At 44.3% G+C, this 15,942-nt stretch overlaps 1 protein-coding gene across 1 annotated transcript in view; it reads right to left on the bottom strand.

Annotated features, from left to right (window-relative positions):
• fam20cb (FAM20C golgi associated secretory pathway kinase b) overlaps window positions 1-15,942 on the bottom strand; it is a 73,607-nt gene that overhangs the window by 10,164 nt on the left and 47,501 nt on the right. Inside the window, exon 4 of the mRNA XM_064950476.1 lies at window positions 3,499-3,591. Coding sequence (XP_064806548.1) covers window positions 3,499-3,591 — 93 coding nt within the window. The remainder of the gene's footprint in view (window positions 1-3,498; window positions 3,592-15,942) is intronic.

The following is a 15,942-nucleotide window of genomic DNA, read 5'->3' as shown; positions in this document are numbered from 1 at the left end:
TTACCCACAATGCATGTCTGAGTGTGTGTGTGTATGTGTGTGCCAACTGGGTCTAGTGCCGTACCAGATGTGTGGCAGACTGTCTGCTATTGCTGCTGCTGAATGGTGATATTGTGCCTCCAGGCAGACACAGCTTTATCCAGCTTTATACTCTATGTACTCTGTGTGTGTGCATCCGTCCGTGCGTGCCTGCGTGCGTGCGTGCATTTCTAGTGCCACTTGAATGGACCTGGTTGTGTCAGGGACAACATTTAATTCCACAGATGTGAAAGCAGAAGAGATAACAAGTACATTATCATCACCATCTTCACACCACAGCTGTGTAGACTACATCTGTGGTGTCTGAACATACAAGAGCCAGACAAAGCAAAGGCTTGCTGTGAAAAGACCTGCGGCAGGTGACTACAAAGGATATAGCATGAATGAACTGAAAGGAAACCGCCATGTGGCTATGGACACCGGAACTTAACCATCATGGCAGTATTATTATAATACAGAGATTAACCATCATGGCAGTATTATTATAATATGGAGATTAACCATCATGGCAGAATTATTATAATATGGAGATTAACCATCATGGCAGTATTATTATAATATGGAGATTAACCATCATGGCAGTATTATTATAATATGGAGATTAACCATCATGGCAGTATTATTATAATACGGAGATTAACCATCACGGCAGTATTATTATAATATAATACAGAGATTAACCATCATGGCAGTATTATTATAATACAGTGATTAACCATCATGGCAGTATTATTATAATACAGAGATTAACCATCATGGCAGTACTATTATAATACAGAGATTAACCATCATGGCAGTATTATTATAATACAGAGATTAACCATCATGGCAGTATTATTATAATATGGAGATTAACCATCATGGCAGTATTATTATAATATGGAGATGTACCATCATGGCAGTATTATTATAATACAGAGATTAACCATCATGGCAGTATTATTATAATATGGAGATTAACCATCATGGCAGTATTATTATAATATGGAGATTAACCATCATGGCAGTATTATTATAATATGGAGATGTACCATCATGGCAGTATTATTATAATACAGAGATTAACCATCATGGCAGTATTATTATAATATGGAGATTAACCATCATGGCAGTATTATTATAATATGGAGATTAACCATCATGGCAGTATTATTATAATATGGAGATGTACCATCATGGCAGTATTATTATAATACGGAGATTAACCATCATGGCAGTATTATAATATAATACAGAGATTAACCATCATGGCAGTATTATTATAATATGGAGTGTAACCATCATGGCAGTATTATTATAATATGGAGATTATAACCATCATGGCAGTATTATTATAATACTGTCACGCCCTGGCCATAGTTTACTTTGTATGTTTCTATGTTTTGATTGGTCAGGGTGTGATCTGAGTGGGCATTCTATGTTGGATGTCTTGTTTGTCTATTTCTGTGTTTGGCCTGATATGGTTCTCAATCAGGGGCAGGTGTTAGTCATTGTCTCTGATTGGGAACCATATTTAGGTAGCCTGGGTTTCACTGTGTGTTTGTGGGTGATTGTTCCTGTCTCTGTGTTTTGCACCAGATAGGGCTGTTTTCGGTTTTCGTACTTTTGTTAGTTTATCGTGTATAGTTTCCATATTAAATAAAATGAATCACAACTACGCTGCATTTTGGTCCTCTCCTCCTTCCCACAACGAAAGCCGTGACAAATACAGAGATTAACTATCATGGCAGTATTATTATAATATGGAGATTAACTATCATGGCAGTATTATTATAATATGGAGATGAACCATCATGGCAGTATTATTATAATATGGAGATTAACCATCATGGCAGTATTATTATAATACAGAGATTAACCATCATGGCAGTATTATTATAATATGGAGATGAACCATCATGGCAGTACTATTATAATATGGAGATTAACCATCATGGCAGTACTATTATAATATGGAGTGTAACCATCATGGCAGTATTATTATAATATGGAGATTAACCATCATGGCAGTATTATTATAATATGAAGCTAAACTATCATGGCAGTATTATTATAATATGGCGTTGTAACCATGGCAATATTATTAGAATACTGATCGTAACTATGGCAGTATTATTATATAGTAATACCCATTTGTTTACCTCTCTTACAAGCAGGATATTTTCCTATGATCATTAATGCGTTGTCAACAGGCAGGTCATAAAGCCTTAACCTTGTGCAGCCAGTGGAGTTCCAAAGCAGACAGACAGGCAGACAGAGCTGGGTGGTTGGGTTCGCTAGGCAGGCAGCAGTCATTGTTACATTTATTTATTTTGATTTGTTTAATATAACCCTTATTTTACCAGGTCAGTTGACTGAGAACACATTCTCATTTACAGTAACGACCTGGGGAATAGTTACAGGGGAGAGGAGGGGGGATGAATGAGACAATTGGAAGCTGGGGATGATTAGGTGACTGATGGTATAAGGGCCAGTTTGTGAATTTAGCCAGGACACCGGGGTTAACACCCCCACAATAAGTTCCATGGGATCTTTAGTGACCACAGAGAGTCAGGACACTTGTTTAACGTCCCATCCGAAAGACAGCACCCTACACAGGGCAATGTCCCCAATCACTGCCCTGGGGCATTGGGATAATGTTTTTTTAGACCAGAGGAAAGAGTGCCTCCTACTGGCACTCCAACACCACTTCCAGCAGCATCTGGCATCCATCCAGAGACCGACCAGGACCAACCCTGCTTAGCTTCAAAGGCTGCAAGGTGGGATACAGGGTAGTATGCTGCCTGAGTCCCAAAAAGCATCCCATTCTCTAAATAGTGCACTACTTTTGACCGGAGCCCTATGGCCTTCCTGCTGTTATAGGCCACATCCACATTGTGACCAGATTTAATGGTCCTACCCTGTGTGCACATCTTTTGACAGATATTCTTTATGTATTTTAAGACACATATTGATGTCATAAGTCAATGATTTTAGACAGTGGGATAATGATGATTCCACTGTCCAGATCTGTCTAAACATGTAAGATATCCAGACACAATGCGTGCCTTACTACATCCGGAGGTGGTCAGGAAGATAAATATATATATCCCATTTAGCAGACGCTTTTGTCCAAAGCGACTTACAAGTCGGCTGGGGCCACTACTTTTACATATGGGTGGTCCCAGCGGGAATCGAACCCACGACGCTTGGCGTTGCAAGCGCCATGCTCTACCGACAAGATCTGATCACAATCAGATCACAATGCATATTTTAATCATCTACACCTGTCCAAAAATGTGGACACATTCAGAATGTGGACAAGACATGGACAGACAGACACCTACACAAACACAGAGATAGAAACAGGCACTTGATAAAAACAGTGCATGCACGCACGCACTGACACACACACACACACGCGAACACCCTGTGGATTCTTCGGTGTCAGGTACAGGTGTGTGTGTGTGTGTGATTTACCTGTCCAGATGAAAGGCAGCGATTTCAGCATTGTGTCTCTCAAAGTCTGAGAAGTAGAAGAAGTCAGGGGGCGTCTCCTGCTCCCGGGTCTGCCTGCAGGGGAAAGGGCAGATGTCAGGGGTTATAACATCATTCTCTTAGCCCCTTACAAGAAAACAAGCTCTGGGTAGACGTTGTCCTTAGGCACAGATCTAGGATCAGCTTCTCCTCCCTAAAGCCAAGTCTTAAGGCTTAGGAGGAAGATGACTGTTATTACAGAAAAACCACTTGATTTCAAATGTGAAAAATCACATGATTTCACATGTTAAGTGTTCCAAAAATAGTTTTTTCTGAAAGGGCAATGATGTTCTTGGGATGTTTTATTTCTAGCTCACATGTTGTCTCGTGTAGTTTCATGTAGTTTTAGTTGACATTTTGCATCCCTGTTGTAAAGAAAAATTCAGATGAGATCATGTTTTCACATTTGTAGTTTCATGTTATCACAAGTTGCTTTTACATGTTGTCACATTTTATATTAACGTCACATGAGATCACATGTGAAATTCATGTGTTTTTTCTGTAAGGGTGACCTCAGATCAGTGTCAAGAGGTCAACTTCAGCCAACTTCTATACTGAACAAAGACACACTGCCTGCCACAATACCAAGGCCCCTCTCTGGAGCTCTAACAGAGGTGAAGCCACAATTGAAGCTGTGTGGATCGTATTGTGGCTTCGTGATGGTGACTGGAGAGACTCAAGGTTAGAGAATCCACTACTGTACTTTAACTATTTCTGGAGTCCCATGATCCTCTCTGGATTCCACACACATTCTGACTGCTTAACCCTCTCACAGGGCCCAACAGACCGGACCGACCGAGGTGCAAGGGAGTCAAAGGCATTGAAGGTGACGAAATACAAACAGACACTTTGTTACCTGTAGATTGTCAACGAGCTGACTCAGAAGTTATGTTTTTCAGAACAGACACGGTAGCAAGGTGAACTGCAGTTCATGAACTCAGGCACTCATGGAGAAAAGATACCACAAGACATACAACATCTAAGTGTAATCAGGGTATTTTGCTGACTAATAGAAGGAATGTAGCTGAGATGGGACTTATCCATCACTGTAAAATCAATGACGTTCCTCACACATGCCTGTTGTTTTCCATAAGCTTCAGAAGAACAAAACAGCCCCCTCCACATCCATACCTACTCTGCAGCCCCCTGCACATCCATACCTACTCTGCAGGCCCCTCCACATCCATACCTACACTGCAGGCCCCTCCACATCCATACCTACTCTGCAGCCCCCTCCACATCCATACCTACTCTGCAGGCCCCTCCACATCCATACCTACTCTGCAGGCCCCTCCACATCCATACCTACTCTGCAGCCCCCTCCACATCCATACCTACTCTGCAGCCCCCTCCACATCCATACCTACTCTGCAGCCCCCTCCACATCCATACCTACTCTGCAGCCCCCTCCACATCCATACCTACTCTGCAGGCCCCCTCCACATCCATACCTACTCTGCAGCCCCCTCCACATCCATACCTACTCTGCAGCCCCCTCCACATCCATACCTACTCTGCAGCCCCCTCCACATCCATACCTACTCTGCAGCCCCCTCCACATCCATACCTACTCTGCAGCCCCCTCCACATCCATACCTACTCTGCAGGCCCCCTCCACATCCATACCTACTCTGCAGCCCCCTCCACATCCATACCTACTCTGCAGACCCCTCCACATCCATACCTACTCTGCAGCCCCCTCCACATCCATACCTACTCTGCAGGCCCCCTCCACATCCATACCTACTCTACAGGCCCCCTCCACATCCATACCTACTCTGCAGCCCCCTCCACATCCATACCTACTCTGCAGGCCCCCTCCACATCCATACCTACTCTGCAGCCCCCTCCACATCCATACCTACTCTGCAGCCCCCTCCACATCCATACCTACTCTGCAGCCCCCTCCACATCCATACCTACTCTGCAGCCCCCTCCACATCCATACCTACTCTGCAGCCCCCTCCACATCCATACCTACTCTGCAGGCCGTATCTCATCAGCTGAGGAGAGGTAGTGAGCAGAGGAGAGGAGGATTGGAAACAGATTCTTATCTTGGCAAGGCAATGCGCTCTGCTCTCTCTCTTCCTCATCACTCTTTCTCACCCTCTCTCTCTCTTTCTTCCTCCCTCAAGCACTTCTCTTTGTCTCTCTATTCTCCCTTTCTTCCTCACACACTCTCCCCCTCATACCTCATCCTCTCTCTCTCTCTCTCTCTCTCTCTCTCTCTCTCTCTCTCTCTCTCTCTCTCTCTCTCTCTCTGTAGCCCTCAGCTGTGTGTGATTGTTTCTCCCCAGCTGTGAGGCTAACATATGCACCGACCATTAAATAACTCACCAGGAACCCTGGAACACTCCACAACGCATTCCTAACTCTCTACTAACGCTTCCTTTCCCCCTCCTTCCTCCCTTTACTCAGTTCTCTCTCTTTCTCTCCCCCTCTACCTCTCTCCCTCGATCTCTCTCCCTCTATCCTCAAAGGCCAGTCAGTCTGCAGATGATATCTTCTCCTTCCAAGAAGACTCCACAGGGACTGTTAAATTGAAACAGACTGTTTTTGCCTGTTGAGAATAGCAACAGTGAAAAAGCTACTGTGTTTAGGTCTACGTAGGGTGTTTGGTTCGGATCATAACTGATAGATTTACTACACTACAGAATATCTAATACATCTCAGGAATTAGTAGAAACAAGTTACTGTACCAGCACAGTAGGCCTACTGGCCTTCAACACCTTTTCTTTAGGCAAACATTCAGTCCTGTAATTCAAGGTCATTCAGGCTCCTGGAAATCCACAATCATACCTAATGCATTATTTTCCGTGTGAGACAGGACAAAAACTTAGATTCCATTTCTGTACAACAGAATACACACCATGTTTCCACTGTGTGAACTTATGGTCCTGTGGCTGTGTAAGACCCTGTCTTGCTGTGTCCCCCCTGACACTGTGTGTATGTGCCCATGCGCGTGTGTGTGTGTGTGTGTGTGTGTGAGAGAGAGAGAGTGTGCATGCATGATGTGTGTGTAAGTGTGTGTTCCTCCCCTCTTATTGTCTACTCCAGGGCCAGAGATGATCCGGTGTTGACACGGTTTTGTCAATGAGTGGCTCGCCCAGAGGCAGGAAGGCTGGGTAATTACTATGATACACATCTAATTCAAATGCCAATAAAGCTATCCATCTGGAGCATGGTATTACACCTCGGCCTGAAGACAAAGATAGAGAGGGAGAACGAGAGAGGGAGGAGGGGATTGTCAAATCAAATCAAAGTTTATTGGTCACTCTGCTGCTCTGAGTTTTCTGAGTTTTCTGTCTTTACATACAGTACAGCTAGCCACACACACACACACACACACACACACACACACACACACACACACACACACAGTTGTGTATGACCCTGAAGGAGGGGGTAAACACATAGTTTACACTCCAGGGTTAGACAGCTTCTTGGCAGCATGGCGGCTTGAAGGGACAAAGCAGCCAATAGGGCTGCAGCTTGTCTGCAAACACTGGAGTGTGAGAATAGTAGCAGTACGCAACAGGAAAACCATAGGCATTACTGTACACTACATCTCATACCTGACCTCTCTCACTGACAGAACAACAAAGAACAGACAAGTGGCAGAGAAGTCACATTGTCCCAAAGTCATTTTGGCAACCATAAGTGTATACCTACTGTGTGCTCCAGTAAACCGTAGATGAGATGTGGCAGAACAACTGTGTAAAGGACTTAAAGAGTAAAAGGACAAGGGCATCACTTCTCCCTAGAGGAGCATGTAAAGGCTGAGTCCACTACGTGTCATCTATCATCTGTCAAACAGACACACAAGATGAGGAGCTGACTGCAGGACACATGGTGTCCTTCTGGGGCCTGTTTAGTAAGGCTACATGTTCACAATGCTGCAGATAGAACATGGTGTCCTTCTGGGGCCTGTTTAGTAAGGCTACATGTTCACAATGCTGCAGATAGAACATGGTGTCCTTCTGGGACCTGTTTAGTAAGGCTACATGTTCACAATGCTGCAGATAGAACATGGTGTCCTTCTGGGGCCTGTTTAGTAAGGCTACATGTTCAAAATGCTGCAGATAGAACATGGCATGCGTACAGTAAGTCCCTATTGTATATGTCAGAGAATCACATCTGTTCTACACAATATTTCTATAACCTCTCTAGCTCTTGGGGGAGGTGTTGAGCTGTATGCCCAGACACACATTGAGCCCCCTGTGGACAGACACACAGCACTACAGTAGAGAGACCACAGGGACTTTGAGCCTACAGGTGAGGAGGTGGCCACTGGAGCGCCAGGCCTGACCTCAGAGCTGATCACAGGAGAAAGGCAACACACATCTGAGGGAGGGTCATTGGAAAGGTCTTCCCTAATGGCTGATGGTGACTTATCTGTCTACAAAAGCAGCGTATAGTTTTTAATGAGAGCAATGACTAAAAATATAATGCAAACATAATCATGCTGTTGCGTTGGAAACGAGGCGCCTCATTTCTAAGTGTATCTTTCCCCAAAACCACATTTGAAAACAGAGTTGAAATGGGAGAGGTTATCTAGTGTACATGACCACTGTATGGTGTCCTGTTCCGCGGGCTGGTGTGTCTCATACTGATTTAATGCTCAGACAGACAATGTTGGCGTAGCGAGCAGTGTGTGTATGTACTGACTGGGTCAGAATGAGAGGAGTAGAGTAGTGAAGAGAAGAAGAAGAGGAGGAGGAGGAGGCTGTGGCCTTGAGTCCGCTCCAGTCTGCCCTGTCTTGTTTATGTGAGGGAGAGGCAGTGTGTGGACAGGTACTCAGCTAGGCAGTAAAAATTCCACTGAGGGACTGTTAGCCAGAGCACACACCCGTGGCCTTTTTTAACAACTCCTACACAGTGGTCCAGATGTGCGTGTGTGTGTGTGTGTGTGTGTGTGTGCGCGCGTCTGTCTCTCTAAGAGCAGTAAAGACCCTCCAGCGCTCCTCAGTTCCCCCCTGATGCCTCAGATCCCACAGTTGAGAGGGAGAATGGTTAAAGGCTGTGGCTGTGGAGAGAGGAAGAGGCTGAAAGGAAGACTGGCTGTGGAGAGAGGAAGAGGCTGAAAGGAAGAGGCTGGTTGAAGAGAGAGGAAGAGGCTGAAAGGAAGACTGGCTGTGGAGAGAAGAAGAGGCTGAAAGGAAGACTGGCTGTGGAGAGAAGAAGAGGTTGAAAAGAAGACTGGCTATGGAGAGAGGAAGAGGCTGAAAGGAAGACTGGCTGTGGAGAGAGGAAGAGGCTGAAAGGAAGAGGCTGGTTGAAGAGAGAGGAAGAGGTTGAAAAGAAGACTGGCTATGGAGAGAGGAAGAGGCTGAAAGGAAGAGGCTGGTTGAAGAGAGAGGAAGAGGTTGAAAAGAAGACTGGCTGTGGAGGGAGGAAGAAGCTGAAAGGAAGACTGGCTGTGGAGAGAAGAAGAGGTTGAAAAGAAGACTGGCTATGGAGAGAGGAAGAGGCTGAAAGGAAGACTGGCTGTGGAGAGAGGAAGAGGCTGAAAGGAAGAGGCTGGTTGAAGAGAGAGGAAGAGGTTGAAAAGAAGACTGGCTATGGAGAGAGGAAGAGGCTGAAAGGAAGAGGCTGGTTGAAGAGAGAGGAAGAGGTTGAAAAGAAGACTGGCTGTGGAGGGAGGAAGAGGCTGAAAGGAAGAGGCTGGTTGAGGAGAGAGGAAGAGTCTGAAAGGAAGACTGGCTGTGGAGAGAGGAAGAGGCTGAAAGGAAGAGGCTGGTTGAAGAGAGAGGAAGAGTCTGAAAGGAAGACTGGCTGTGGAGAGGAGGAAGAGGCTGAAAGGAAGAGGCTGGTTGAAGAGAGAGGAAGAGGCTGAAAGGAAGAGGCTGGTTGAGGAGAGGCTATGTGTGGCTGTGGAGGGTACTGTATGGAGAGGGAGAGAGGCTGAAAGGAAGAGGCTGGTTGAGGAGAGGCTATGTGTGGCTGTGGAGGGTACTGTATGGAGAGGGAGAGAGGCTGAAAAGAAGAGGCTGGTTGAGGAGAGGCTATGTGTGGCTGTGGAGGGTACTGTATGGAGAGGGAGAGAGGCTGAAAGGAAGAGGCTGGTTGAGGAGAGGCTATGTGTGGCTGTGGAGGGTACTGTATGGCGAGGGAGAGAGGCTGAAAGGAAGAGGCTGGTTGAGGAGAGGCTATGTGTGGCTGTGGAGGGTACTGTATGGAGAGAGGAAGAGGCTGAAAGGAAGAGGCTGGTTGAGGAGAGGCTATGTGTGGCTGTGGAGGGTACTGTATGGAGAGAGGAAGAGGCTGAAAGGAAGAGGCTGGTTGAGGAGAGGCTATGTGTGGCTGTGGAGGGTACTGTATGGAGAGAGGAAGAGGCTGAAAGGAAGAGGCTGGTTGAGGAGAGGCTATGTGTGGCTGTGGAGGGTACTGTATGGAGAGGGAGAGAGGCTGAAAGGAAGAGGCTGGCTGAGGAGAGGCTATGTGTGGCTGTGGAGGGTACTGTATGGAGAGAGGAAGAGGCTGAAAGGAAGAGGCTGGTTGAGGAGAGGCTATGTGTGGCTGTGGAGGGTACTGTATGGAGAGGGAGAGAGGCTGAAAGGAAGAGGCTGGTTGAGGAGAGGCTATGTGTGGCTGTGGAGGGTACTGTATGGAGAGGGAGAGAGGCTGAAAGGAAGAGGCTGGTTGAGGAGAGGCTATGTGTGGCTGTGGAGGGTACTGTATGGAGAGGGAGAGAGGCTGAAAGGAAGAGGCTGGTTGAGGAGAGGCTATGTGTGGCTGTGGAGGGTACTGTATGGAGAGGGAGAGAGGCTGAAAGGAAGAGGCTGGTTGAGGAGAGGCTATGTGTGGCTGTGGAGGGTACTGTATGGAGAGGGAGAGAGGCTGAAAGGAAGAGGCTGGTTGAGGAGAGGCTATGTGTGGCTGTGGAGGGTACTGTATGGAGAGAGGAAGAGGCTGAAAGGAAGAGGCTGGTTGAGGAGAGGCTATGTGTGGCTGTGGAGGGTACTGTATGGCGAGGGAGAGAGGCTGAAAGGCAGAGGCTGGTTGAGGAGAGGCTATGTGTGGCTGTGGAGGGTACTGTATGGAGAGGGAGAGAGGCTGAAAGGAAGAGCGTGGCTTGTGGCTTTGGAGACTGAGAGCTGTTTTCTCAAGGCCCAGCGGGGGTATGTTTGTTTCACTCTCACACAGTACAGAGACCGGAGATGACAGGAGAGTCAACACGAGAAGACTGACAGGGCAGCTCTCTGCATTACCTTTTGACCCAGCTCCCTTCTAAAACACCAGGCAGTGCTTTTGTGTGTCTACTTCCTAAGCTATTTAAACAACGGGTTAAACACTAATAACTACTAGTCTGGGGGCTATTGGAGATTCTTAGACCTTGCTTGGGGATAATAGATGGAAATATCCCTCCCTTTGAATTAAACCACCAAACCCCTGAGAATAAACATTCAGTCAGTTACATTGCAGCCATTTCAAAAGGCCTGCGTTTATATAAAAGACCTACATGGAAATCCCTGTTTGAAACAGTTATTAAAGGGTAAATGTGTGTGGCAAGACACCATGAAATGTGTTTTTCCTCTGCAAGGCGAACACAGGAGAACTCAGAACTGCATGTCAGTGTTATTGAGAAGCTTTCACGATGACAGCAAGAGACAGCTAAGGGACTGACAGATCCTGCACCTGCAAAGCAATACAGGATGAGATCTGTAATCCTACACACACACACACACACACACACACACACACACACACACACACACACACACACACACACACACACACACACACACACACACACACACACACACACACACACACACACACACACACACACACACACACACACACACACACACACACACACACACAGACAGGCATATCCTATTATCCTTCACTACAATCCTCCTCTACCTCCCCTACCAGGCCCTGTTGTAATGACATCCTGTAAATACCAGGGCAGGCAGCTACATCAACAGGCCATAAAGAGGGATCAATCATCGATACATAATCTGGGACAGATTTACCGCTCACTGGAGCTGCCGCTGACAGCCTTCCTCAATCTCCATCTCCATCCTCAACCTTTCAGATCCCCAAATCACAGCCAGGGACAACAGTGAACTGGCATAGCAGCTCATCATGCCACCCACCTCCCATCTCCCTAAAGAGGCAACAGTATCTACAGATGTAGGGTCTTAATTTGATCACTATTTTATTGCTGAGAATTTTCCTGAAAAGCAGAAAATTCAAACTTGTGTATTATAGTTTTAAAAAGACTTCTCAAGTTTGTAATTTCCACTTTGAAATCTGAGACCTGATTTGTCCTAACGAAAAGTGTATCAACTCCTACAAAAATGTCCATTCATTATAATCCACATTAAAAAAAAAATCACATTTCCTGGTGCTGCAGGATTAATTGGCTCAATTTGAGAGATGCACTATAAGCAGCAACAGCACTAGTATACATGACATCTCTTCTCTCAATATACAGACAGAGCTCCGGTCTATGCTGTCCTGTCCAGTGATGGCATCTATAACTGCATATTATTTATAGCTTTCAGTCCTGTGTATTTCAAACCTCAACATCAGCAAACCGTCCATCATAAGACAGCACACTTCAGTGTCTTACTGAAGCCTGCAATATTTCTCAGAAATTCATAATAACTCCTCTCACTCCATTTCCAGTGCATCATCATCAAAGCCGCCAGGAAATTATAAAGGGCTTCCATTTAATTCAAATGTATTTGATTAATAAAATTAAAAAATGGGCTCGAGAACGCAACTAAGCATTTAAAAAAGGCTAATAACATCCAACCCTGTGACGTAAAGAGGCAGAGTGTGGAGTGTCTCTCAGCCCAGAGATGAGGCTCCACTGTGGGGCTGGTAAAGAGAGATGGAGGGCTCGATGGTGCTAGTTCTAACACCTAAAGGATATTATATAACTAACCCCACAGGGGATGCAGAATGAAATGCTCATAAAAAAACTCATTCATTATAAAAGGCGTGAAACATGAAGGTGTAGGTATTCCTGCATGAAGGTGTAGGTATTCCTGCCATTTTAAGGAATAACGCGCGTGAATAAATGATGTCGCAGAGAGAAGTGTGGAATCAACACATTGTTGTACCACTGCCTTCAAATAAAAAGGAGTGATGTATTAAATTGTAGGTTTCTATTTCATTTCATCATCAGGGAATATTAGTCCTTTTACGGCCTGTTTTCAGGGAGATGATTTCTAGTCCACAGCACCTGGGCTTCAACTCTATTCTGATGCAGAGTTAACTACGTTCAATACATTATTTAACCAGGTTATCCTCAATGACAAGGCATTTATTTTTCAAGAGATAAAACTGCTTTTAATTAATAAAGGTGTGAAACATCGGTTTTCATTGAATTTCCGCCATTTGGAATAATACACTCAAAGTATTGATTTCATCTATGCACAGAGTATACTAAACATTGAGTTCCTAATATTGAGTTGCACCCCCCCCCCCCCTTGCTGTCAAAACAGCCTCAATTTGTCAGGGCAAGGACTCTAAAAGATGTCGAAAGCATTCCACGGGGATGCTGGCTAAGGTTGAATATTTTCCAGGTATTTTACAAAGGTTACATCCCGAGAATAAATCACTTTTCCAATGGTAACCCGGTATTTCCTGGAAGTGTCATTCAAAAGCATTGTAAAAGCATATAAATATCTGGATTTGATTAAAGCTTTGATCAACATGAACATTCATTCCAGATGCTATCTGAGCCTGATGAACCATACATTAAATACATTTAATGACCCAAAGCCTAAAAAAGGCCAAATTATTTTGCTGTTATCCATTACATAGTCTATATGATTATCTACTGCGCATTATGCACGACAGAAAAACATGAAAACCCATAGATGTAACTAGCTATATGCTCTCTTGGGTAAATAAATGAATATAGCTCCAGTAGGCTAATCTCTAATCTTTGTGTGAACTATATTACTGTACTGTGGCGCAGTGGTCTAAGGCACTGCATCTCAGTGCTAGAGGCATCACTACAGACCCTGGTTTGATTCCAGGCTGTATCACAACCGGCCGTGATTGGGAGTCCCATAGGGCGGTGCACAATTGGCCCAGCATCGCCCGGGTTAGGGTTTGGCCGGGGTAGGCCGTCACTGTAAATAAGAATGTGTCTTAACTGACTTGCCTCGTTAAATAAAGGTTAAATTAAATAAAAATATACTGTATTATATGGACTGGAATTATGCACATCGTTCAAACCATGCTAAAGCAGAAGAGAACATGTGATTCTGGTGCAGCACGTGACCTACAAAGTTACAAGTATAGGCTAGCGAATTTAATTTTGATATATAATAGAGCCTATTTGTATAATCGGTAGGCTGACTCATATACCTTTCATAATATTTCCCCTAATGTTATTAGCCTACCGCTTCTTTTTCTGGCTGCTGTATTTAACATTCAGCAAAAAGGAGCATGCATCCCTCTTCGAATAGTCTATCAATAAAAGAAATGCTCAAAATAAATAATGTCCTGCAAGCTATTCTAGTCTAGCTTTTCCTGCATGAGACTCCAAGAGCTAAAGAGGGTTTTTTAATGAGAGCCCAGCGGAGCAAATGTGACTGAGTCTCCATTGTATTGAACATGGAGCTTGACATCAGATTGTGAGCGAAGGTAGAATAGCAAATGACGAATACCAAAGGTAGAATAGCACAGGTAGAATAGCAAAGGTAGAATAGCAAAGGTAGAATAGCAAAGGTAGAATAGCGAAGATAAAATAGAGAAAGGTAGAATAGCAAAGGTAGAATAGCAAAGGTAGAATAGCAAAGGTAAAATAGAGAAAGGTAAAATAGAGAAAGGTAGAATAGCAAAGGTAGAATAGCAAAGGTAGAATAGCAAAGGTAAAATAGAGAAAGGTAGAATAGCAAAGGCAGTAAAGGTAGAATAGCAAAGGTAGATTTGCGATGGTAGAATTGTGAACGTAGAATATTTAATGTAGAATAGTGAGGGTAGAATAGCTACTGGTGCTGTTCTAGTTAGACCTTCTATACTGTATTGATTAATTGATCCACACTTCCATAACACCTGCTTCAACCTATCACCATGTCAAAGGTAAATGTTTTCTTGCTGAAGATCAGGTTGATTTTCAAATCAAATCAAATTGTATTGGTCATTCACATATTTAGCAGATGTTATAGCGGATGCAGTGAAATGCTTGTGTTCATAGCTCCAAGATTGATGTCAACAATCACCAAGCATCCATGCATCTACTTTAATGTTCAGTTTGCTTCTGTGACAATAACATAATCACCCTTTTCACATAATTGGAATTGACTATTGTTATCCCAGTTACTGCAATGCAGGATAAGGACAACCCCCACTGCTATTGTTGTTTATAATTAGAATTGCCCTCTGAGGTTTGGGTTGTAGTAATTCTCTGGGGGGGTCCGACCATGCCTCTGAAGGTGGTGTTGTTTATCTTGACTGTATTAGCTACAGTATGTACCCAAACCACATTTGGAAGTTAAGTTGAATGGAATGGTCTCTGGTCTTTGTCCCATGAGCTCATTCAGAAGGTGATTCATTTTGAAGAGCATTGCTGCCAAAACAAGCACTTGATGATCAGAATCCATCTTATTATCTTGAATGGTCCTTTTTCGAAATTCAATAGCAAATCTAAAATATAGTTGTAGGCTATACGCTTCTCAAAAGCATTCACTCTCAAATGACTTGGTGCTCTTTTTTGCATAGACTGGCTAAATCCCTCTTTTTGAAACTCTAGCATTCAGAAAGTGGTTCTACACTGACAAAAGGTTGTTAGAGTGATCTCTGTGAAATTATAAGCTATTATCTGTTCTTAATGGACACCCACCAAGTGACCAGGCCTTCACTTTCCTCACTACCTCTCCCTCTCTCCCTCTGTCTCCATCCCTGCCCGTGCTCCCTCCCTCCCTAATCAGTAGACGAGCCCTCTGTCTGATTGAGAGCTTTGAAGAGTGCTAGTTCTACTGTCAACCCTACAGTACAATAACACAGGGGCCATGGCTCTACGCTGGTTTAAACGTAAATCTGCCTACTAAATCTATTTTCTCTACTCCGACGAGTCTACTTTTGACATAGTGAACTAAACTCCACTCCGTGATGAAGGACGTTCCTGATGAACTCAACCAACGGAGTGGAGCAGAGACCAGGTTTTGTGGAATTTAGCGTCGACTACACTGATTAGCCCAAGGTCAATACTTAAAAAATGATCATTCTGAAATGCCAACCTTGTACCTATGTATGTCCTCTGTAGTTGCGTGCCTTTTTTGTTGTTGTTGCTAAAATCAATACTTTTACAATAAAATGTTCATCAAATACTGTACAACCACTGACTATTTCCTTGTTGAGATTCAATTAGCAGCATTTCTTGAAATGTATGGGTTCGAACAAACACAGAAAGGC

Source organism: Oncorhynchus masou, chromosome 31 (genome assembly GCF_036934945.1).
Source record: "Oncorhynchus masou masou isolate Uvic2021 chromosome 31, UVic_Omas_1.1, whole genome shotgun sequence".
NCBI lineage: Eukaryota > Metazoa > Chordata > Actinopteri > Salmoniformes > Salmonidae > Oncorhynchus > Oncorhynchus masou.
This window is presented reverse-complemented; position numbering and strand designations above follow the sequence as displayed.